General features: G+C 41.8%; 1 protein-coding gene across 2 annotated transcripts in view; it reads right to left on the bottom strand.

Annotated features, from left to right (window-relative positions):
- LOC136433641 (chromatin-remodeling ATPase INO80-like) overlaps positions 1–25,403 on the bottom strand; it is a 77,214-nt gene that overhangs the window by 46,699 nt on the left and 5,112 nt on the right. Inside the window, exons 3-23 of one of the 2 annotated variants that reach the window (XM_066426045.1) lie at positions 25,190–25,305; positions 24,718–24,785; positions 24,257–24,388; positions 23,843–23,960; positions 23,471–23,577; positions 22,726–22,869; positions 22,067–22,120; positions 21,320–21,523; positions 20,724–20,916; positions 20,090–20,157; positions 17,423–17,477; positions 16,006–16,103; positions 10,746–10,778; positions 10,326–10,406; positions 8,940–9,035; positions 8,390–8,449; positions 4,898–5,131; positions 4,009–4,129; positions 3,020–3,105; positions 2,392–2,559; positions 335–434 (exon numbers count right to left, since the gene is read on the bottom strand). In XM_066426045.1, the coding sequence (XP_066282142.1) occupies positions 335–434; positions 2,392–2,559; positions 3,020–3,105; positions 4,009–4,129; positions 4,898–5,131; positions 8,390–8,449; positions 8,940–9,035; positions 10,326–10,406; positions 10,746–10,778; positions 16,006–16,103; positions 17,423–17,477; positions 20,090–20,157; positions 20,724–20,916; positions 21,320–21,523; positions 22,067–22,120; positions 22,726–22,869; positions 23,471–23,577; positions 23,843–23,960; positions 24,257–24,388; positions 24,718–24,785; positions 25,190–25,305 (2,336 nt within the window). The remainder of the gene's footprint in view (positions 1–334; positions 435–2,391; positions 2,560–3,019; positions 3,106–4,008; positions 4,130–4,897; positions 5,132–8,389; positions 8,450–8,939; positions 9,036–10,325; positions 10,407–10,745; positions 10,779–16,005; positions 16,104–17,422; positions 17,478–20,089; positions 20,158–20,723; positions 20,917–21,319; positions 21,524–22,066; positions 22,121–22,725; positions 22,870–23,470; positions 23,578–23,842; positions 23,961–24,256; positions 24,389–24,717; positions 24,786–25,189; positions 25,306–25,403) is intronic. The other variant, XM_066426046.1, reaches the window with a different exon arrangement.

The following is a 25,403-nucleotide window of genomic DNA, read 5'->3' on the forward strand; positions in this document are numbered from 1 at the left end:
GATATACACTAGTCTACAACAACCCCACAAAGCTAATTCCCCCTTATTCCTGTCAACAAATCATTGCATTAACAAAGGAAAAAGTGTATGATACAGGAAAACTGTGTTTAATAGGATGACATTGATGCACATTTTAATGATATTGATGAACATTTCAATCAGTGCTTACAGGGTTCTATATTAAACTATCAAACAGACCTAAATAAAAGTTTCTTTCCCAACAGAAAACACTGTTATACACCAGAACAAAAAAGCCTCTGTAAGCTACGCACAGCTCACGTAAACAGTTGCCCACTATTCAAAAGACTGAAAGACTTTATTCACTCCAACCCACCTTGCCTATATACAAGTTTTGGGAGGATGAAAGCGTCTGGCTGTATGAAGAGGGGTGATCGTGCCTCCTGCCTCTCGAACAGCTCAGGATGATTGCACACCTGTTGGCAACAAAGGCCACACATTAGCTCTTCATCTGTTATTGACCGCCATGTGTGGGCAACGGAGAAACAGCAGGCTCGGGCTTCAACAAGTTAAATTACAGTTACTCGGGCAACTGGATAAAATTTTAATAGAGTCAAATTGTTGAACTGTTTCAAAATTTCATCCAGTTGCTTGAGTAAGTGTTGGATGTCTAACTTTCTTCAATGTTTCAATAAGTTAACTTTGGTTCTCAGCACATTCAACTGAGAAAAAAGGGACAACAATGATGAAAAATTATAAAAAGCAAGGAACCACCACAAGATAAAGGACTCTGAAATTGTACTTGTAGCTGTGTGTGCTGTATAAATTCATCTCTGAGCTCCTCTATTTCGAAACATAAAGAGAAAACAGTATGGGCAATGCATTGCCATGCCTCAATGATTTAAATCTTTTAAAAACTTTTCAATCCTCATTCAACATATTTTGGACCACTGTCATTTAGTTGTGACTGCCTTGGAAATAGCTATTTTTTCCAATCAAAAGAGCCTAGGTATATATGAAACATTTAATCCTGAGACACAACTACAGTAGTTTTTCTGAGCCAAAAACATACATGTACAAGCAATTTGCTCTATTTCTGACTAGGGGATGGAGAAAAAAAAGTTAAAAGAAATAATTCTAAGCACCACATATTTGACTGGTGCTGCCAGTCTGTGAGGTTGTTGACCCAGATAATAGAACCCTTTGGTCATAAGAAAAACAATGTGCTGAAGCAGATTGCGAGACCCTTACACATTCCAGTACTTTCCCTTTTCCTTTGGTCACACCTTTGCCATCATGTCCAAGTATTTTAATCCGATACTCCTAATCCCCCTTTTCTTTCTAATGTAATCTACCTAATACTAATCATCCATGATGACCGCCGTCTTCTAAGGAAGAAGAAAGGCAGCGGAACTTATGACTACCGTTTCTAGGCTAAGCTCCCAGTGTTATGACTTAAGTCAAGGGTGGTCAGACATTCCTAGTGAGAGGATGGCTCCTAGAAGTTGTACACCTGTTGGAAGGCAAATACGCCCAAGAGGATGACTGCCATGGAAACGCGGGCCCCACCTGGGTACTTGTCTACACCTAGAGGCACGTGTAAATAAACAACGGCACAGTCTCCAGGGCCGAGAGCTGGGAGTGAGCAGCAGCCACACGTGCTGGCACCACAGCCCCTCTTACAGGCAGACAAGTGCACAGGGGGAACAAGAAAGCTTCTTTGACACTTGCAATCAACACAGGGGCTGAGAAACTACTAGTACTGTAGTGCTACACACTAAAGTCTCTATTGCATTGGGACAAAAATAACCTATGATGAAAGTTTTCCTCTGTATGGGGTGTATGAAGGCATCCTTAAAAGGCCATCAATTCTTAAGTCTATGTTGAAGTCCAGGCTTGCTGGTAACAGAAAAGACTGTTGATAGCAACAGTGACAATTGTGAGCACATCACAAAGATACAGAATTCGTCTGAGGATACTCCAGACCTCTCCACAGGGTGTCTGTTTGGGGCACTTTTACTGGTGTCTTGAGTGAGGTAACTAAGAACGTCTCAAGAAGGGATCCTCAGACATACAGAGACCCTCAGACCCGTGTAAGTGTGTCTTCTGCTCAAGCAGACTATGTCTGACATCCCCAGGACAGAGTCAGACCTGATATTAACCGTTACCCTGCTAAGGTAGCCATTTGGCACCAAACTTCTGTTGATTACCAGGTTAGGCAGCAGGGAGAAGGCTAAACGTTGACCCTGTTTTAAATCCTTTTTTTCCAGGAACAGTGAAAAAGTGCTGATTTTGTCAATACTTCTCTTGTGTTTGTAAGATAACTACAAGAAAGTGTATTAAGCTTTTAAGCCTTTAGAAAGAAAGTGTATATTTATTATGAGAGAAGGTAAAATGTAACTTTCTACAATCCTAGATGGAACATGTTGTCACCTTTCTAAACTGCATGACGAGGTTCATCAGGCTGGAGGTTGTGGACTGTGCCTGAGAGGAGGAGCCGGCGGAAGACTGGAGGAGGTCCTCGATGGAAATCTTGTTCTTGATGGCCTGATACAGCATGGTCTGCCGCAGGTTCAGACAACAGTACACCAGGATCTCAATCTGGAAGACAGACATTCATCAAAATCTCAGGCATACAGTGAAGTGATCACCTCTACATAAGGACCACCTGGCCAATGTAACCACTTTTTGATGGTCCCATAGATAATTGTTCCATTGGCACTATCATTAAGAAGCCTGTCTAAAGTGACCACCTGTCCATATAGCAGTTTTAATTGGTACCCTTGGTGGTCTTTTTGGGCAGTTTTGACTCTACTTTAAAAGGACAGATGCAGCAGGAATGTCAGTAGATTCTTAAAACTTTTGTGTTGTGACATCTCGAGTTCAAAAGTGCACAAATGATCTGCTATCTATGTGTTATCATAAATCTGCAAGACCTGCTGCTATAACAGAACAGTTACATATGTAAGTTCTTCTCTACAAACACTTTTTAGTATCAGCAGTGGTGGAATCAGAAATGTGCTCAAACGAAAAACTTTCGTTAAAAAAATGTGAGCCCTACCTTGTCTGACAACTCGTTTTCTACATCCTTCTTTATCCTGCGGAGCATGAATGGCTTCAGGATCATGTGGAGGCGGGACAGTTGGTCTGCGGGGAAGATTGCAAACAAGAGAACCTCGTATATCTCTCATCACTCAATTGCCTGTATAACTATAGTCGTTCCAATAAACCTCAACTTGTGACAAATGGGCTCTTAAAAAAACTGAAAGGGGGAACATAGAAAGATTTTACTATGCAATTTCAAACACTTAAGAACACAAACATATGCTGAAACATGGCATCCATCTTCATAAAATTGCTGGAAAAGCCTTTGATATGTACTTTTTTTCTTCTAATTTACAGATTTATCAGTATTTGCCAGATATGCCTTTTATAAGCTGGTGAAATATTGCCACTGTCTGTAACAGCCTGTCTATGAATATACTTTATATCTGCATGATTAGCTGAGACAGAACAGATAATTATTCAGTCCCGTTAAGACCACCTTTGATTATCACAAATCACAGGGTAAATTATGCATGCCTGATGCCTGAACGCTTGATTTAAGCATCTGTCTTGTAAACAACGTTTGGTGCATACTAATTATAGAAACAGGCGATGACATCGCAATGAGCAGTACCTGAAATCACCAGTTAGCAAACAAGGAATACAAATAACAGACTTATAACATGAAGAGCAAACTATTTGCTTTTTGCTCCCCACAACTAGAGACCTGAAAGTGACATCTGTCAAAGCTTGCTTCTCTAGCATGTTGACATATTAGCAAATTAGGGACAATTAGTATGACTCAGCTGTCTGTTAAGCACTTCATAAATAATAATTTACGCTGTTTTATTGCAACAAATAACTTCATAATTTACCAGGGAGAACTAAAAAATGGATGCCTCTTGACTAAAGTACTAATTTCTCAGTCTTGTCCATTATGGTAACTTGTCTAAACAAGCACAGAAGACTTTAGGGACCAAGTAGATCATGTGACACTTGACTTACTCTCGTCCAATGGGGATGACTTGTTTTCAGCATGACCTTCAATGTCCTTGGAGAACCATTCGTTGAACTCCTCGTGAGAGTCAAAGAGGGTGGGCATGATGAAGTGGAGCAGTGCCCAAAGCTGAAAGACATCAACTCATTCTGTCACTAAACATCCTCCGTCTAGACAACTAAATGTATCTGAAAATGTTAACCAATGGTCTTCAATGATGACAGATACATGAATGAACAGGAGGTTCATTTGGAGTTTTGGTATCTCATACAGAAAACCTACACATGCAAGGTGATGAACCAAAGATGCTGCTGGTTTCAATGCCCATACAATGTTTTTGTCTTCTTCCAAAGCTAAATTTCAATCTAATCTTTTTGGTAAGAATTACACTTTTAGTCACAAAAAAGTGTACACTTGAGTGAAAGCTTATTCATGTACAGTACACATACATAAACTTCTGATTTTTGGACCTGTACCAAAAAGATTTCGGCAGTATCGTACCGGTACCCTGTACCAGTACATAGCCCTAGTCCTGGGCAGTGCTACCATAAGGATGCAGATAGTTTACCTCTGCCATGGTGTTCTGTATGAGTGTGTCTGTGAGGATAGTTACTTCACCTCTGCCATGGTGTTTTGTAATGTATGGGTGTGTCTGTGAGGAGGAGCCCGTTCCTAGGATACAGATACTGTAGTCTACCTCTGCCATGGTGTTCTGTATGGGTGTGCCTGTGAGGATAGATAGCTCACCTCTGCCATGGTGTTCTGTATGGGTGTGTCTGTGAGGATAGATAACTCACCTCTGCAATGGTGTTCTGTATGGGTGTGCCTGTGAGGATAGATAGCTCACCTCTGCAATGGTGTTCTGTATGGGTGTGCCTGTGAGGATAGATAGCTCACCTCTGCCATGGTGTTCTGTATGGGTGTGCCTGTGAGGAGCAGCCTGTTCCTGCAGCTGAAGCCCAGCAGGATCTTCCACCTGACGCTGGCGCTGCTCTTGATGGCCTGCGCCTCGTCCAGCACCATGTACTGCCACTTGATGCGCTGGAAGTACTTCACGTCCTGCACCACCAGCTGGTAGGAGGTGATGAGCACGTGGAAGGGCGCGTCCTCCGTGTGCATCTGAAGCTGCTTCTGCAGGGGTCAGAATTAGAAGAGGTCACAAAACTCTGAGTCAAGAAATAAGCTACACTTGAAAGTTCATCTGTGTTGGTAGATGTCATTCTGAATCAAAGTTGAGCTGCAATTGCAAACACAAATTTTTGTTATGGCCATTGCAGCTCAACTTTGATTCAGAAGAAATAAGCTAGTATGGGATGGTCCATACAGGATCGTAAGAGAGAATGGGAAAAAGAAATCATTTGTATTTCTTAAGAATTGCGATAACAAAATTAGATAGCAGGAAAAATACATTGTGTACTTTGACATAAATAAGGTACTGTATTGATACACTTTTTCTCATAAAAGAATGCCTGCAATTCATGAAAATGTTGACTATGTGATATCATTGTGATAAGACAGAGGCCATACACTAATCCTAGGCAATTTAGGTCTTTACCAATCTCCAAGCAGATGCTGGGTTAAAAAATCATGATGTTTTCTGACCGGCAGGCTTTTCTAATAGCACCTCATCCCAAGGGCTTTCCAAAAAGCCAGTCAATCAGAAAACAGTCATGGTTTTCCAACGCAACATCTGCTTGGAGATTAGGTCTTGGCCACAAAGGCACTGTCTAACCCAGTGACCCCGAGCTTTTCATCCCCTTTCCTAGAGGTGACTGTATAATTGTCACATTGAAAAGCTTGGGTTGGTGCAAAATTTCTAAAACGATGTGCAGACCTTCCCAAAAGTAGAAAAAGCATAACTTAAAGTTGGTTCTGAGAAGTTAAGTTTGATTTATCAGAAACAGGTGAACTTTTGGCGATGGTACTTGTATCATCAGATTCAGTTTTAAATCATACAAATTAATAAAATGATATCCAGCTTTAGAACAGCTATTAAAGAAGGAGAAGAAACATCTCTTTTTAAACATCACAAACAATGAATAAAGAATATGACCAAGAAATAGGTTTACATCACTAAGTCCTTTGTTCTTTTAAAGAAACCAATCCTCCTCCATTGAGGAACAAAGTAAAAATCAATCCTTCCTCGGGGCACTTGCCAATCTGATAAGAATGGCAAATGTTCCATTAAAATTGCTAGACAAAGCCCTGAGATTTATCAACCAATAGAACCACTAACCCCAGGCTGACCTCTACCTTGACAAGGTCGCAGCCCCTTCCATTTCCTCCCGGGCAGAACTAATTCTACCACCACACAGTGCAGATGGCAGTGGGGAGTCAAGATTGTCGGAACAAAGAGCAGTCCATATTGTAGGGCTTGTCTTCAGTAACACTGCGCCCAATGTCCACACAACTTTATAATTCCTTCTCCTTCCGTGACAATAAGCACAGGTGCCACCTTTGCATTCACCATTGGGACCTCACTTTTTGTACTGTGATGATGGATTATAATAGTCACAATGTTGATGAGAACATAAGAGAAATGGTCCTGGTTGATGAAGATTGGTCTAACAGGTTATGCCTTGGTTTGAAAACTTGCTCCTTTACACAAAAACTTGTCCCCTTACTCGTTGAAACTTTTTTGAAATGGCCCTAATCCTTGTGTTCTTCAAGCCAGAGGGAGACCCAAGGTCAAGGAGTCAGGTCACTTTTATAGAGTTCCCATACTGCATGAATATGGCACATGACCTTCAGAGGTAAAGCATCTTATAGTCCAACTGACCAACAAAAGTGGAAAGGGGCCAGAAATAATTTGACTTCCATTATATAGGATGACAGGCCAAGGTCCCCAACCTGCTAACTGGAGTGTTGTATTTCACCCTTCTGGTTAGGAAGTAGAACTTCCAGGTCAGATAAGGTCAATTGCAGCCTGCACACTGGGCAAGCGTGACTAATTCTGCCTTGGGGTTTTCTTGCAGCAGGCACCTGACTTCAGAACCTGTCAACATGTGTAAGCTAGACTCACAAGGGCAGTGCAGCTAGCTTCTGGGCAATGTTCCACACTTGAGGTGGCAACTACATACAGCCTTCCACCACAGATTTGTCATCCTTTCAATCCTACGGAAGGTCAGCTGGCAGGGTTACAAAGAAAGCCAACTCCAAAGACACCATTCTGAAGCCTCACTGACAGAAAAGTGGGCAATTTTAAAGCCATTTGTAACATGAATCACACATCCCTGTCTTTCATCACGTTCCATGCTGTAATGCTAGTGTTGAATTTCACAGTTGCTGTCAGGCCCGGTGATATATGCTGCCTAAATGGGTCTGGTTTGCAAAAAGAGTCCGCACAACAATCAAAGGACGCGTGCTCTGTGAAACAAAAAGTTTGGAGCGAGGAACATCTGTTGGTAGGTTCTAACTGCCTTTGATGTTTCAGCCAAGCCTGCTACCACTGTTTGATATTGTTTTCCACAATAGACCAAAAATGGCAGACCTGAATCAGAGCCAATTCAAAGATGAAGGATTAAAAGAGTTTTCATTTCCAAGAAGACAATCAAGACAACCATCTTACTCAGTTACATAGAAGGGATTACTAGGAATAATGTTTTCAGATGGACAGAGGGAAATTTCACCTGTTTCATTCTGGAAACAGAAATGGATGGACATTGCCAATTACAACAGATTATGATCCAGATTTTCCATTAACTTAGGTAACAATGCCAGGACAATGCTATAATGATCATGTAATTCGTCATTCTCTGACATCTCTCTGAGTGATATTGGAGTTTTTCTGAGAGGTCAATCTTACAGACGGGACCTTGGCAACTGTTGAAGACCATGCATGAGATCAGGGATTCAACATGTCATTCTCGACAAGGAACCACATGCCGGGGTCTACAACCTACTTGAGAAGAAAGAGCAAGTGTTGCAGAGACTTGCTTGCAGCAGTATAAGTTTTCTGCACAGCTGGCGTGTTCAGGGATTTGCATACAGTACAATGTTTCACCACCAGCAACATCGGGCACTGACCACTTGTGGATTAATTACTCCCAGGACAATATTGAAACCATGTCAAGGTCAAAAAGGTCAAGGAAGTATAGTCTTGAAAGAACAAAAATCTGAGTCCCCCAGCGGTTTTCAGAGTACCCCACTGACCAATACGGAGTGGTCAAGCCATTGTTCTTGGCCATCTGACAGCAAAGGTCCTGCAGGCCATCAGCTGACCAACTGGACTACAAAGGTCGCCTGCCATTGTGTTCCTCATTAGCATAATCCTATTGTAGCCCTGATCTTCCAGCGGCACTGATGGCCCAGTAACGACGAAATAACGGTAATTTAATGAGTGCTTTGCTGAATGGGTGCAGCAGGTGTGGGGAGGGGGGCATGACTAACCTGATTCCAGAACTTTCGTAAGACTTTCCTGTCATGCTGGTTGCCCCAATATGGCAGCACCTACGGAAGAAGCAAGAACATTTATGTTATAACAGTCTTTTTTTGATGATATGTCGTGGCAGCATCAGAAAACCATCTGTTCCTACCAGTGAAGGAGAGTTCTTTGTATAGAATATGTATATTATGGTAAAGTCAGACACATACATTGTGTGACATAGCTCTAAAACTACTGTACACTTCATAATATAAGTGCCTAGCAAATTCAAATGAAACCTTCGATTCATGCAATTTCTAAGGGTTAAAAAGGCCTAAACGAAAGTTAAGACATTGCAATAGCAGTTATGCATGCATCAGTCAAAAGTCAAAATCTGTTTTTAATTTATAATCTTGGCTCTCCAATTGCAACAGTTGCCTCATGTCAGTAATACATGTAACTTCATATAGTAACTTCATATACTACTAGTAGTAGTTTCATGCCTGGGGTAGAAGGCTATGGATACGGGCATGTCTGCTCAGTGCTGACTGTGGGCGGAGTGTAAAGTATACTTGCCTTAAACTTTGGTACAAAGCGGCTGCACTCCTGCTGCCAGTTGTGGAGTGTTGAGGCTGGGGCGATGACCAGGAAGGGGCCCCATATCCCCACACGCTGCAGGGACACAGACCAAGAAAACAAGGTGTGAACAAAAAAGTAGGATTTGATCTTTCTAAGAAGTCGTGATCCATACTGATCACACCTGTAGAAAATACTTTAAATGCAATGTTATGTACCATAAGTCAACAATAAAAGTTCAATCACACTGTTTATGGCATACCTTCTACATTGTCTGTATATTGTCTGACTTAGTTTGATAGTGATTGTTTAGCCTTGCCTGTGGAAACTTGCTACATATCTTCATATCTTATTTATACTTAAAAGTTTCTGTAGTGTGCTATACATTAGGCAGTTAAAAGTTAAATGATTATCAGATACATCATGATTAGTTAGTTCGTTTAATCATTTTGCTGAATATGTTTCCTGTTTTACAGTTCTTATCATTTTCAACCACCTGTTAATCATTCAACAAGCACCATACATGCAGAAAAGTCTTGATTCTGTGGTATGTTAAATTCATGTTTTAATACATTAAAAAAAGACAAAGAAGAAATACGCCAACGGAAATTGTCACGGTCAAGTTGTTGCACTCACAATCTCATTAATAAAAATGAGCGCTCTGTACGCTCTGGCCAATCCCTGCTCGATCTTACCCTCTCTCTATGAAAACATTTTAGTCTGCTTTTATAAGAAATGCAAAGTGAAAACCGAGGTCACTGTAACAAATCACAGTGGTGGGGGACAACCTGTTTCATTACTTCCAGGGGAGGAGGTCGTAAGACCGGGTTAAATGAGATGTTGGGCTGCGGATACTGACAGGGAGACAAAAGACGGGCACGGGCCAGGAACAAGTGGCAGATGGCCTGGGCCGCTGGGCCTGAGCAAGAACTCATGATTTTTGCTATGACTGGACAAGGGTGCAAACAAATGTACATTCATCTAAGGCAGGGACAGGACAAACTTTCATCTAACCTCTTGCGAGTGTGTGGTTCTAAGCTTGCCGAGCCGTTAGAGTCTTTGAAAAACTTCTTTTCTTTTTCTTTATTGTGAGGTGGGACCGCTTGGGGTCCGAGGAGAAAGGAAGAATGACATCACCACTTCTACAAGGGTAGAACACAAGTAATGGGGATTTAATGAACCCAAGTGATGCCACGCTCCGGGCCGGTCAAAGCCCCCCTACCGGCCCTCGGTAACTATGCAAAATAATACAATTTTGTGGTGTGGACATGCTTCAGGACCTGCTCCAAAACACACCCAGCGGGGGCCGCCATTATGCGAGGGCTCTTTGCGAGCAGCTGTCCGGGGTGCTAAAGCTGTACGTCGGAGGGGTAGCGGAGATTTTACCTCTGCCAGATGTGCGAGGAAAGCGATGCTCTGTACAGTCTTCCCCAACCCCATCTCATCTGCAAGGATGCCATTGATACCCTGTAGAAGAAAAAAATAATCTACTGTTAGGGTAAGGAAGTATTACAGTCTATGGCGGACTTACTAGGAGCTGTTGTTTCCTTCCATTCTAATAAACAGATGTTGATAATGATCTGAATGACAATCTGATGGACCACTGGTGCTTTTATAGCAAGGCATGAAGCACATGACATGATAAGATGTTTTATACGGCCATTAGAGTGAACTATAAAAACATGATGATAATAATGAGGATGAGGATTATATAAATGGTGATTGATAGATATTTTACCTGATATTCTAAATCATTGATCATCACATTAGAAATAGGATGTCAAGTAATAAGGGCAGCATTTTTACCTGATCATACAGATTGGCTAGCCAGTTCAAACCCTGTAACACAAGAAAAAAAGTTTCATTTCTACATGAACAACAAAGTTCCCACATAAGCAGTATTAAAAATAAAAGTAAATGAACTATTTACAATGTGATAGTGAGAAAGGTTGCAACAATTAAATTTTCATTTATTTAGTTGTTGTTTTGATGCTTCTGTTCATCTGTTTCTGCTACGGAGTCTGGGGCTGTCCCATCAGGAGGCCTGAACTTTATTCAGTCTTCAAAGTCTTCTGATGTTCTAAATCCGGGCCGGTCGAACCATTCAAGACAAATAGGATTGGGCGCAGTCAACAATAACAGTGACAGGGCGAGGAATTATAAATTATTTCATGGATGGAAGCTGAAAGAATGATCGAGATTGATCTCTGGCCTAATCCGAGACCCCAGCATCCTCCAGGCACACGATGGAAAATCACAGAAAATTACTGTAATTACGGGGCAGGTTTTCCTTTCTGTGGACGTGTGGGGGCACTTGTAATAACAGAGGGTGGGGACAACTCTTTCTGTACGGCCTGACTGCTCAACACAGAGGAATTCCAGTAGGGGACTCAGGAAAATTACAGGTTTGCAGCAGCACCGGGGAGAAGCCAATTTTCCCTGCACTTCCTTGTCATGCAAATGAGCCTGGGGGTCTGGCAGGAAGGACATATGGCAAACTTGAACCCAAGGCAGGACAGTGGACATTTGTCTTCCTTTGTTGATCACAGCGTCCACTCCCCTTCTGCTGAAAACAACAATCACGCCACCAGAATGGGACGGGGAGCACTGCAGAGCGGAGTTGATTAAAAAACTTCCGTCTAGTGCCACCAAGCAGCGAACCAGGGCAGCTGTACTTGGAGGGCATCTACATGATTTGAGGGATGAACAAAAGGAGACACTTCAGAGCTTTTGTGCGCCAACACTCTCTGTCCTAACAACAGCCTGGTTACCTCCACCACCTCCGGGAGGGGGAATGGGGCAGGGTCAAAGTGAAAGGCAGGCTCTGCAGCAGCTGCATACAGAAGTAGGGAATAAGAATAGTCTCTATAGGCTAGCACACGTGTGTGGTCATGGTTGATTACCGGTCCACGCGCGCCCACAACGGCATCAAAAACATCACAGTAGGCAAGCATAATGGGGCACTCAAACCACAGAATTCAGGAGAAAATTGTTTGTACTGTACACCGCACACTTCCACCAGCCTGCACGTGGACACAAATGCCACCAACGGGAAAACTGGCAACACTGGTAACACTTTTGTCCCGCGATTCTCGGGATTTAGTCACGGTGAGATCTCGTCTTTGGTGATTCTTTTTATAAAATCTGTTGTGTAGGATAAATTTCCAATCATGGACACACTGTACAAGACTTATTCTACAAAGAAAAAGAGAAAAAGTTGAAATACCATGGCCTTTTTACTTTTATTTGAATGAAACTATACATGTAGGTACTGGCTATAATCTCCGTCAAATATGTTCTATGAATAACCCTTCTGTCAAACTTGACGACCGAATGATCATTGGTCTAACTTTTAACAATTAAACATATGAACAATGTACAAGTAAAGGTCACAATCAGCCGTGAGGGGAGAAGGCTTGTGAAAGAAAGAAACATACAAGCTGCCATTATTTCCTACCTCCATTCTAAAATTGCACTCTGACCCTTCAAGCTACGGTATAATTTTCTGCCATTTTCTGTTTCATAAAGGACCAAGGTCAGTTCTTTGACAAGTGCTTTCAATGTGTAGAAGGTAAATCATAGGACAATGCAGGACTACATTTTAGTTTCATGGTTCCCCAACCTGACAGGACTAATATGTACCGATCTGTCGCTACAAGCTTCTATGGAATATAGACATCCTCAGGGTCAAACTTTACAGCGGTATCAACTCCACAGCTCCAGTTTGGTAATGGTTATAAGATAATCCAGTACGCTAATGACCTAATAAAAGTATCATTTTTTTCAATTTCAACTTTTTGTACCAAACTTAACTACACCTCCCCCCCTGAAAAAACTTATTCAGTATTTTTCTTTTAAATTATACAAGAATGAAGTACTTCAGGCAACATGCCAGAAAAATAGAACACGATCACGTATATGGCAGATGTTTTTGTAGGCACGTTCAATCTGTCGACCTCCAGACAATTTTCCATCCAGTCTAACACAACAACAACAACAACAAAAGGCAATGCAGAATTGTCTGCCACTTCACCCCTGTAAGGGCTCGAAATAGTGGGTACATGTGCACCTGTGTGCACCCAAAATTGGAGCTGTGCACCTAATTTTTGACTGTGGGTGCACTGGTGCACCTAGATATTTTTGTAGGCTATAGGTTAAAGGTACTATTATAGTACACTAGAAAACAGCATCAGAAAAAGCAATATAACCCTTTGTTGCACTTAATTTGATGCATTACTTGTCTAAAATTTGGAAGTTATAGAATTACAGATTGGAGTTCTTAATTATGATTATAAGAGAATTAAACTGTAATTATGTTTTGCTGACATTCAACTTTATTTTATGTGCTGCACCCAAATTTCTTTCTGTGCACCTAATTCTCTTGGTTGGGTGCACCAGTGCACATATTTGCAAAAATGGATTTCGAGCCCTGCCTGTGAATAGACCTCCACACCTGACTACAATAGAAATTTACCACAAACAGCCCACTGTAGCCATTCACTTTTGTGTTGGAGTACCTAAAAGTACCTTGCTGCACATCCCCCCTAAAAAAAAACACAACCTAATTACCAAGTATCTTTTGTTTCATCTCTCTCTCTTTTCATTCTACCATTAGATATGATCAGATTTAGGGATATATTCCTTTGTGAATTGAACTGTTCACTTAAATAATGTACCTTTGCGTTATGTGGAAAATACTTAGTCTGTTAGATTTTGCTCTAATTGGAAAAATCTGCTGGTATATCAAATGAGAACATAAGTAGCAATTAAGTAAATATGTAGTGTCAGCTATGTTTGAATAAACAAGCAGTGGCTAAAATCATATATTTTCCATCTAATCAGTCTGTATGGGCAAATTCCAGTCACAATCCTTAATTAATGTTTTTATGCTTCATATGATGTTGCGCATGGTTGACAACGCTTGACGCTAGAATATTAATAGGTCGGCATTTTGGGGAATAAAACAGGATATTTCCCCAATTAAAATCAATGAATAAATGAATCATAATCAGCTCTGCACCCCGGTCTCTGGGTAATTTACCCCCATCCTGGGGACCCTTCCCTCTAATTTGTGGTTCCTTCTGAAACAGGACACTTCAAATCTGTCACGACTAATTTCCCTCGCACTCTGTAACCACTGTTTATTAATAAGATATGATGATGACATACAATATTTCCCTCATTTTGCCATGCGCTTATGCATGAACAAAACTTCCACCTCCCCAAAAAAACTTGATTTACATCGAATTAATCAGTACCAAACATCTGTCCACAATAGCGTCGGCAAAGCGGCAATTTTTAGTCATCATTGTCTGCTACCGCAAAAACAACCACAAATCAAATTTCCAAACTGCTCTTCTGGGACTGCGAACTGTTCATCCAGCCTTGAGCACAAATTTGTTATGATTATATTTGCAGAAAGTGTGATGTTTACCCGGGGAGAGAGGAGGTCTACCCCACATGTTGCACCGTCCCACAGGGCAGGTGGGGTGAAGTGCACGTAATGGGGCTTTATTACCTCCTGTGCCATTGACATTGCCTTATCAAACTTGCACATCCGTCTATTTGTACCCCGACAATGGGGCGATATACACCTATAGCTGGCAGCACGTGCACATACGATACTGCATAAGCTGACGTGTGCTTAGGATGTGTTCTTTGGAAGATAACGTCTAAGTGAGGACATCCAGATTAAGTCCACACATGCCCCCAGGCCAAGCCTCTTCATAAGGCTGGGGTGTAGCTGATTAAGTCAGGTCACACAGTGTTGATGGCACCATCTTTATTCCAGTCATAGTACGGCATGTTACAGCTAATGTACGAAGCACTTGCTGCCCTTGGAACAACACATGCACCACCAGTGTTATTGAAACAAGTGGACAGCTGACACAGGCCAAGCCATCCAATTGGTTCCATTCACATTCAAAATCGGCAGGTGACCTAGCAAGGACAAGTGGTCTCCTTCTGTTTATTTGCGATTTAAATTAAATACCAGAAAGAAATCAATTTTCAAATGAGGAGAAGGCAAAATAAACAAATGTGAGATATCAAACTGCAGCAAATGGTCAATGATGTACACTTTCTACACTTACCTTTTTTTAACCTGTAAAAGTTTATGAGGGAAAAAAAGTTTCTATAAAGCTTGTGATCCATTCCAAAATGAGAATTTGTATTTCATTTAATACTAAAAATAGAGGATTCAAGCTCTTTGCTCTTTTGAGTGACAAAGTGTTGGTAAAACGTTTCCTCTGGTGCATGTTTTACTAAGGAGCCTTTTCTAACACAAAAGTGTTCATGACTTGAATTCAAAATCAACCTGTTCTTCCATCATCTAAAAAAGTTTAATGGTAAATAATATCTCCATCTGATCAGGGAAGTGACAGCATCACTGAAATCATGATACACCGGATAACGAGCGAGCGATAAAAGGCAAGGTTGTAGATTAATGTTCAGGATCATGCTGACACGGTGCTTGTCTCGGAGGATAAAACAGCAGTGATCGGGGACATCTACTTTATCTACACTTCCCCTCCACTGTGATGCCAGGTGCTAATGGGACTTGTGTTGTTGGTGAGGGTTGTTGTTTTTTCCCAGAAGAGGATGGTTGTTGATTTGAAAGTCAGATGTGGGGGGATAGCAGCTTTGCTAAATAGACTGGTGTCGTTCAAGGTTACAGAGTCTCTCCTGAGGTTCCATTATACTGTGATAATTCTATTGTACTTATGTTAACGAGACAAGGTCAAAGTAGGGAGATAAGGTTATTTGGTACAGAACATGTAGATTTATCTGAAGGAAGGTGTGCAAAATCGTTCATAATCCAGTGCCACTGAACTTCTCTTTGACTTTAGAATTGACTTTGGCATTCTACGACATTAGTTACTGTTTCCTGAAATATTTTTTGCAATCCACATTATGTATTTTCTCATTTTGCAGCTGCTTATTACGATTTACAGCAGGAACAAAAACTTTTTTTGTTGTAAACGGACGAAAATTGATGCGCGCAAGTATGTCATCCATATAATCAAATTAACATGGTCATGGCCTTAGACATAAGAGAAGTGCTGACCTTGAGCTGGTAGGCCTTGAGCTGACCGTTGAAGAAAGAGGGTTGGGAGAGATCACCTTTCGCCATCATGGGGTTGGCCAGGCTGAAGGTTTCGTCAACTGTGGGACAAACAATGACAGGTTCATGTCTGTTTCTATACCTCCATGAACAAGAGTTCGGAGATCACATACCAGGGGCCCAAAACCGACCTTGACCTCTGTCTTTCCAAAATCGTAATCCATCCTTGAGTTTGAGGTTCTTGGGTTATGCTGACTACAAAAATCCGAAAACACAAACCCACACAGAGACAGACAGACACACAGACAGACACAACCAAAACTATCAGCTTTATTCTAAGGGGTATTCAATAGTTTTTCCTTGGCATTCTGACTAACTGTTACATTGGGTTTCTCTGAAGTCTTGGAGCAGGATGTCCGTGGTTTTGGAGTTAGGGCAATGCATGGGTTCCCAGCTCCACGTAATTTTGCCTAACTTTCACTGCAATCAAAGCCACCTAACTCTAATGGTAACAAATCAGTACTAACAATTCAGTGTCTGTAATAACTATGATTTACACAATAATAATGTTTTTAGCCATTATCAACGATATATTTCAATACAACATCTTCTATAATTGCTCCAAACTACATGCTGTCCCGTGTATGGGAGAGACTCAGACATGAAACCTCTAAAGAAAGATCCCAACACCCAGCGTGCTTGGATAAAACTTGTGCTTGGCTAAAACGCGGACTGTAGCACAGTCACATTGCTATTAGCTATTGAGAGAGTTAGTTCAACCTGCTTTACCTTTTTTCTTATATGCTGATAGCCGGTGTCTCCTTGCACAGAACTGACTTTGCCTAACTTCACAAGGCACATGGCTACCCACTGGCTAGAACTGCCTAACTGAACCATCAGCACTGAGCAAACAATGGAGATAACTGGCTAGAAATGCCTAACTGAACCATCAGCACTGAGCAAACAATGGAAATAACTGGCTAGAACTGCCTAACTGAACCATCAGCACTGAGCAAACAATGGGGATGCCATGCTGGGTGCTGACGGAACACAGGAAATGCTGTCAGGAGAACTGAAGCATTCCTACATCTCCTGGAGCTTCTGCAAACTAGAACTGCAGTCGCTTTTGAAACTCGACCTTCTTTTGTCTGTCATTGCTATTCTAAATCCAAACAGATTGGGTTTTCAGTTACATTTGCGTCAAATTAAATAGATGACACCTCCTACACATCAAAGAGAGTCTGCAGATCAGGGCCCGCTATAGACAGTGACTTGTTCTGAAAATATCTTGGATGCTGCCTCGTAATCTGAGTGCTTGCGAGAAACTTTCTCCAATAGTGAATGGCAAATACCGGTAAATATGGAAAAGCTTAAAATACTCCACAGAAACTACTTGAGTAATTCAAATAAGAATACTTACATTTTTCTTGATTGGAACGTTTAGAAGCAGCCACTTCTTCATCAAAGGCACGTTTCTGAAAAAGGAGTGATGATACTTTTACCAAAAAAAGTAACTACAGTCAAACCTGCCTAGGCGACCACCTTTTCAACGCGACCACCTGGCCATGGCGACCGCTTTTTCTCGGTCCCGAAAATTTTCCCCATAGGCACAAGCATTAAGCTGCCTGCCCAAGGCGACCACCCGTCCAACGCGACCGCGACCGCCAGGAATTGGGACCACACAGAACACAATCCCTGCTCATGGCGACCACGTTTTTCCGGCGTGTGGTGACATCGAATTTTGCTGTCGGATTTCGCGGAAATGTTTTTAAGACCTTGACGGACAAAAATATATCAAAAGCATTGATTCCTCCATAAGTGTTTTAATAAAGCGTTCCCACTATAAACATTGTATATACAAAGGATTGTGAATACTTAGATATCGATGTTGTTGTGCCCATCGTAATCTTATAATTTACCGCAAGCTCGGTTCGGTTTGAACTCAATTTTCAAAACGATCACGTAGTGCATGGCGTCAAAAAGTCAGATTTCACAGAAATTACTATCTATTTCTTGTATTTTCAACAAAATTGTGTCTCTGTCTTACTAAATTCCGCCGGAAAATGACTCCGCAGTGGAGGGCAAAACGTTGGCCGAGACATGTTGTTTTTCTTGGTCCGCGACGCCATCTTTGTTTCAGCGCGGCATAACGCTGACTTTTCTAAAACACGACGCTTCTGTGTATGAATATTTAGAACTCTCTCATTATTGATGAAAATTAATATTCTTATATTTTTGTTATTTCCATGACTCTCACAAACCTTTATTGTGCGCTGCTTGCTTGTAATCGCCGACGCTGTGCGTTCTGCTCCACTGTTACCTTTCGATGCGGTCGTGTGCTCGGCGGCGGTATCACAACTTTCCATTTTCATCCTTCAGTTGTCAGATCGAAAACTTTTTGCCGCTTTAATCCAGCGGTCGGCGCCCAAAAGAAGGCTGGAGTCAGCAGGTGTTTTCTAGGGATTTGCCTCAGGCCTTAAAACCTAGATTTTATATGCGTGTGTGTGTGTGTGTGTACTCTTACTTGAACGTAACGTGTGAATGCGGGAGGGCGCTGCAAGGTCATCGAGGCAGACATTGTTTTTAGTCAAAATTATAACGAACATTTGTTCACGATGTAACGGTATAGAAATATTACAACAATAACGGAAAATGTAATTTCTGTAGGATCTTTCTGAGAATTGAACCTGGTGGGGGTCATGCTGTCTAAAATCACATAATTTTCCACCCATCTACGTGATACACGGTATTTGAACACCTCGAGCTGGAAACATGTTATGATTGGAATCCTCTTCATGGCGACCACCTGTCCATCGCGACCGTTTTTGCTCGGTCCCCCGGGTGGTCGCCTTGGGCAGGTTTGACTGTAGTTTTAAAGAGCCTCACTGGATAACATAGCATGCAGCAAATCTAGCAAACAGTTTTGTTGCATTTACTGAAAGAAGTTGCTGTAACATGTAACAGCAGCATACAATGTAAAGCTCAAAGTAGCATTCATGGCAACGTCAGCCTTATATTCTCACTGAAAAATAATCTCAACTAAAATTGAACTGTGCTAGAAAATGAAAAGGATAATGCAAATTTCTTTTGTTTCATTTACTGAGAAGTTGTAACAGCAGCATACAATTGTAAAGCTCAAAGTAGCATTCATGGTAATGACAGCCTTATGTTCTCACTGTTCATTGAATGAAAGATAAAAAAACAATCTCAACTCAAACTGAATGATCTCAACCTTCTCCCTGCTGCCTAAGACCCCGTTCACACTCATTTTTTTCAATCGCGATTGAAGTATAATCGTGATTGTTCGATCCGATCGCGATTGAACGCAAAGAAACTTTTGCGTTCACACTGCTTTTTGCCAAGTGGATTAAAGTACGCCGTGATCCAATCGCGATTGAAGCATGATTGATTATTTATGCCCGTTCAAACCCGTGCTCCGCCATGCCATCGGCGATCATCTGGTAAATGTCCCTCTTTCGGTGACATTTCCCCAGTTTGGTCTGCACCTCCTCTCTCCCCCAGATTGCGATGAGGACCCTGGTCTCCTCATCGCGCCACCTGCCACCAGCTGAAGTTGCTGACGGAGTTTTATCCTTCTTCTTGGGCATTGTTGACGATGAAAAATTGTTGTTGTTGTAAGAGAGCGATCTGACGTGTGTGGCTTGGGTTTGTTTTCCCGCACGATGCGAACTATGACCCCACGTACCCGAATATATGACCTCCCACCCCCGGAACCAGCCGAAATCCCCGCCGATCGCGATGGAGTGAATCGTAGTTGTGTTCACACTCAAAATTTGATAGGATTGGATTGGATCCGATCGCGATTAATCCTCTCAAACTACTTCCGGAGGTAGTTACAATCCAACGTTTTGGATCGTTCCAATGGCGATTGGGAGCGTTCACACTGAAAAAATCAATCGCGATCGGATTGATTCAATCGCGATTATACTTCAATCGCGATTGAAAAAAATGAGTGTGAACGGGGTCTAACACTGTAACCAATAGGGAATTAGGTTCAAAATGGCTACTTCAGAGTGTTAAAGGTTAAAAAGTGTAAAAGATTATGCAAAGTTGTACATTAGTTTACCTTTGCCTGGTGGGCATCATAGGCCTCTTGTGCATTCCGAAGAGCTGTGGCCTTCATCAGTTCACTGTCTATGGAACGAGTTTTGGACATTTAATAAAACCTGACTTCTGCTGTGGAACAATTTTCACATAAAGGAACATTTTCTGCAGTACCCACACCACATCTACTATGAGATATTCACTTGACAATGGTGATGGCTTAGTCATGCCCCCTGTCTGCCAGAGTTTGTACTGCAGGTATAGTCTAGTCCATTTTCAATCCATTCTGCTTGATTAAAACATGATTTGAAAGGGAGGTAAATTCTTGGTATTTTCCAAAATTGGTTTCCATGGATTTTTAAGAGTTAAGAAGAGTGCTTGGTTTTGTTCGAAGACTGAATCCCTTGGTTAAGTTGCGCGATGAATATTGGCTGCAGTATTTCTCGTAATGCATGTACATCCCTTTGATGGACTGGTCAGTTTTCAGCTATTAAAATCAACTGGAATGAAATCCAGGAAAGAGAGCCATTACCAAACGTGTCTACATATTACTGTTTCACTAAAACTTCCAATGTTTTTTGCCTTGTAGTGTAATGCACAGTAATAGCCCTAGTCAACACTGCCTTCTAGCAACAGAAGTGTGAACTGCAGCCTACCATAGTCATCCACTTCCAGCTCCATGACTCTGCCCTGCACCTGAACTTGGCGACGGGGCACTTTGTCCTCCAGCTGACTTAAGATCTCCTCCTGTCTTGAGTCTATCTCCCCGCGTAACTTCTTTGCCATGAAGTGAGCGTAAAGCTCCGTCTGGGTGATCAAAAAGTTCAGCTTCCGCTGCTGACGACGGGCCTGGATTACACACAAGAGATGAATCATTAAATGCATCCATGTATTCCTTAGATAATTCCTTACAACTAACAGCAACAGGTCACAACAGCTAAAATTTGAGGAAATCATGCTTCTGAATATATGTTTGTGAAGGTTGGGCATCCAGGAATGAATGATTTTATCTTTTTTTAAATCAAAAACTCAATCTACACCACTGGACAAATTTTCTGAGAAATAACAGACGAAGAAGGATGCCTTACTGCATCTGACATGTCTGTTACTTCTGAGAAAGTTGGTACAGTGGTATAGATTGAATTGAAAGATATCATCATGCTTCTGAAAGTGACACAAAAAAGCAATGATGTCTCATAAATGCTGCGAAACGAAGTTCTTATTGATCTTACTTCTCACGAGAGTAACCTACCTCTCTGAGCTCATCGTCCAGCTTCCTCTGCTCCTGGGCCTCTTTCTCCGCCCGCTTGCGATGTTCCTTCTCCACCTTCTCATACTTCTTCCAGAAGACGAGCATCTCTCGTGTCAGGCGGCGAGCCCTTGGTGGCGTCTCTTTACAGACTCTCTGGGACTGCATGGCAGCCTTACGAACCTCTTTCTGACAAAGCTGAGCCATCTACAAACAATATACAGGACATCAACAACATCGGGGATCATGGGGCTCATATCTCAGCTCATTCTACACTATTTCTGATTAATTTCTAACATGTCTACTTACAATTAAGTCAAAGATCTATTCTATAGTGAAGTCTGTGAATGTGTGTGACAGTGTGACACAAGGTATATAAAACGACACAAGCCCAATGTAAATGGCATTGACTTTTAGAAGTGGAATCAGTGAGCATTAGGACTGGTACCAAGTTTTGACTTGTTATATCCTTGTCATCCTTGTGTATTGAACATGTATATGTGTATTGTATTGTTCCACGGAAAACCACTGGTAAAATAAATAAATGAAAAAGTTATTTCTTGGACATTCAATCATTTCACTGTATCTTCATGTCATTGCACCTTTGATATCTCCCTTGTTTGTACTGGAGAAGATATTTGCAAGCCCATTAGTATAGAATTTCCATTCTTCTTCTCCCAATTCCTCAAGCATTTCATGTATATTTGTCCAATGTTGACTTGTTGATTAAGTATGATAATATGCCCTTACCTTTCTACAGTTGGACAGCATGTTGTTGTGTGCAGATGACCTTTGTCTCTGGGCCTGCAGTGTGGCAAACAGACGGGGAAAATTGTAAAGGGATGGAGGTGCTAAAAAAACACTGACTCTATTTGAAGGATGCAAACACTGTTGTTTCAAGCTTTCTGACTCTCTTTCACTAATGTCAAATCTCAATTCTAAATTCAATACTTTTCCCCTTCCCCCATCAAAAAAATTCCTTCTGCACGATTCTGTTACACAAACTCCTGCTGCCTAGAGCTACCAGTAGTGGGCTATGCTGTTCAAAGGGCATCCTAGTTCCTACCATTTCTATTTCCCTACTTTACTCTCCATTAGCTTTAGCACTTAACACTCCAGATAGCTACATGAAACAGTCTCTTAGTATAGTCAATTCACTTTTACACCACTTTCAAGCTTACACAAGACTGCCACTCATAGATTTTTAGAGGACAGAATGAACAAGATACACTGTCAGCCTTCTAAAAGGCACTACCACCCTTAGACCATCTCATAGACCTTTAGGACAGACTGAACAACATGCACTGCCTTCTAAAAGGCACTGGCACCTTTGATCCACAAAGCCGAGAGACTTCAGAGTCAAGGCTTAAGTCCCACCACTGATCCCTGGACTAATCAATAATTCATACCTTATTGATCTCCTTCTTACAGATGGCGAGCCAGACTTTGCGCCGGCGTGCGTCCGCCTCCTTCAGGGTGAGAGTCCGCCTGCGCTTGGCAGCCTCCTGGATCAGAGCCTGGACCGTCTCCTCATCCAGATCAGCAAGCTCCATCTAACAACACGTAGGACAGGCAAGGTGAACACACCATCCATCAACGGCTTACACATGCCCACAAAAACAACTTTTACCCATTTCCACTTCTTCTGTTATCATGGCTTGAAATTCCACCTGCATTGGTTTCCTAATCCAAGTCAGCAAGGTCCATCTAACGACAAGGAGAGCAGGCATAGTGACCACACCATCCATCAACGGCTTATGTGCCTACAGAACCCAACTTTTACTTTAGCCCTCTTGCATCCACCGTTCCCACTACTTGTGTCCGCACTTTCTGATGTCAGGGCTTGAAATCAAACCTGCATTGGCAGGTTAGTGCAGGCATTTTTTATGTCTATCTGCTTCCAACCTCCACTACCCCTGTCCTGTAAATGTATGTGGATTTTTGTTCACTGTACTATTCAATATCATCTGTGAAATGCTAAGTAAAGAATTGAAATAGTTTTCTTAACATTATCTAGTTTGATCCATACTTCATAAAATATACTCCTCCAGTATCTAAAGATTGTTTGGTGCAAGTGATCTTGCATATTACCTATACCAGTTCAGGTGTGCAGAAAAAATAATTTCAAGCCCTATGATATAAAACATAACAAACCACATCTAGTACACCTACCCCCTCCTCTTCCTCCTCAGGTTCTTTAGACTTCTTCTTCATCTTCTTCATCTCCATCTTCTCCAGTTTCTTCAGCTTCTTCATCTTGGCTAGATAGGGGAGAAACACTCAGCACACTGGCACTCGTCTTTACAGCTTCATCAGAATAATCATGTGATAAACACAAACCCAACTAACGATGCACAAACACTTTGGGATGTTGCCACTGTCAGAACAGCTTATGGATTTAATCTATAATGTAATCTACAGAGGTTATAAATTAAAATCACACAACAAAGCACACTGTATCACCATCCCTTAGAAGTTTCAGCAAATTGAAAAACATATATAAGCTACAATCTAGATCACTGATACCTTTTAGCTTCTTGTCCTCCTTTCGTTTCTTCTTTGGTCCCAGGATGAAGCGCTGATGCTCGTGGAACTTGTCGTAGTTGGACAGTAAACCTGTGCTGTAGTACTGGTACTGCATGTTCTGAGAGTGCAAAAAGAGTAAGAAATCTCCAGTTGACATAAAACTCTGCATTTTTGTACCACACAGTTTGGTGCATAGGAAGACGATGATAATTAATCATCGGCATTTATACTTGTCTTGTAGCATATGGATCACTTTCATTGCACATTTCTGTATGAACAATGTCTTCTGTTAAAGCTAGAAATCCTTGAAAAGCTTTACAACCTAGGATTCTAACCCCTACACTACAAGTCCTGCAGCCAGAGTGTATGTAAAGACTGCGCAGCAAGGTGAAAGTCTAAAGATCATGACCTCACCTCCCTGTCAGTGTAGAACCTATTTTGATGCGTCCTCATGTACTTGTGCAGGCGCAGCATGCTGTGGTACTCCTCCTCACTGATTGGCTGGTCCTCGGACTCTGAGTCCGAGCTGTCACTCACCAGAAGGTTCTACAAATGGCAGCAAAGATCTCAACACATATGGACACATTGGGAGTAAAGTTTACAGATTTGTATTGATTATGGGTTAAGACAGGAAGGAATTAACATCAAAACATTTTGAGTCAGGATATTCACATACAGAAGATGTTTGGGCGACAGCAATCATTGTAATAATGGAATTTGGATCAGAGCAAAACGTCTTCTGTTCACTCTTAATTTTCAGTCACTGATGAAAGATAGTTGATGTTACCTAAAATGTCCCATTCTGAAGAGAATATATCCTGTTGCTTGATTGATTTTCTATTGTATGTACATGTAATGTTCATCGTCATGCTTACCTTTAGCCATTTCCTGCTCTTCTTCACTCTGCTGAAGTTGTAATGCCTGGAGCGTTCCTCCTTCACATCTGAAGGTAGGACAGAATTAACATACAACTTAAGTAGGTTTGCCTTAGCATTAGCACATAAAAGAACCCCCCACACCTATAGAAAAAAGCGGGGTGACCATCTGGTACACTCGGCTAAAATGGAAGCTATAGCGAAGCTGCATTGCACTACAGCTACTTGAAAAAGCATCATGCTTCGCCTCAATTGAGGACGACAAAGAAAAAGAAGAAGCAGATTTTCTGAAATCTGCAGTCATCTAATTAACCTATATATACAACACAAAAATCCATATTTTACAGTATATCCCCATATAGTCCAATATGCCTGATAACCAATGCCGAACCAAATACCTGCCCTCCTAAAGCCTCTTCGGGAGAATCCTCCCGCGACCTATGCCAGCAGGTACTGAGCACACTGGGCTTACCTGGAGGGTCGATCACCCCGTTGAGTATCTTGGTATGCTGGTCGACCTCCCCCGCCCCCTCTCCTGACTGGCTGGGGACCGGCAGTTTATCCTCTCCTCCATCACTGCTGTCATCACTGGGGGGACACAACAGCAATCAGGGCACTGGGATCGACTGTCTATTCATTTACTGTCGCAGTGGTTTCATTTCGTGGCAGAAGGGAAAAGGAGGTCT

Source organism: Branchiostoma lanceolatum, chromosome 4 (assembly GCF_035083965.1).
Source record: "Branchiostoma lanceolatum isolate klBraLanc5 chromosome 4, klBraLanc5.hap2, whole genome shotgun sequence".
Classification (NCBI taxonomy): Eukaryota; Metazoa; Chordata; class Leptocardii; order Amphioxiformes; family Branchiostomatidae; genus Branchiostoma; species Branchiostoma lanceolatum.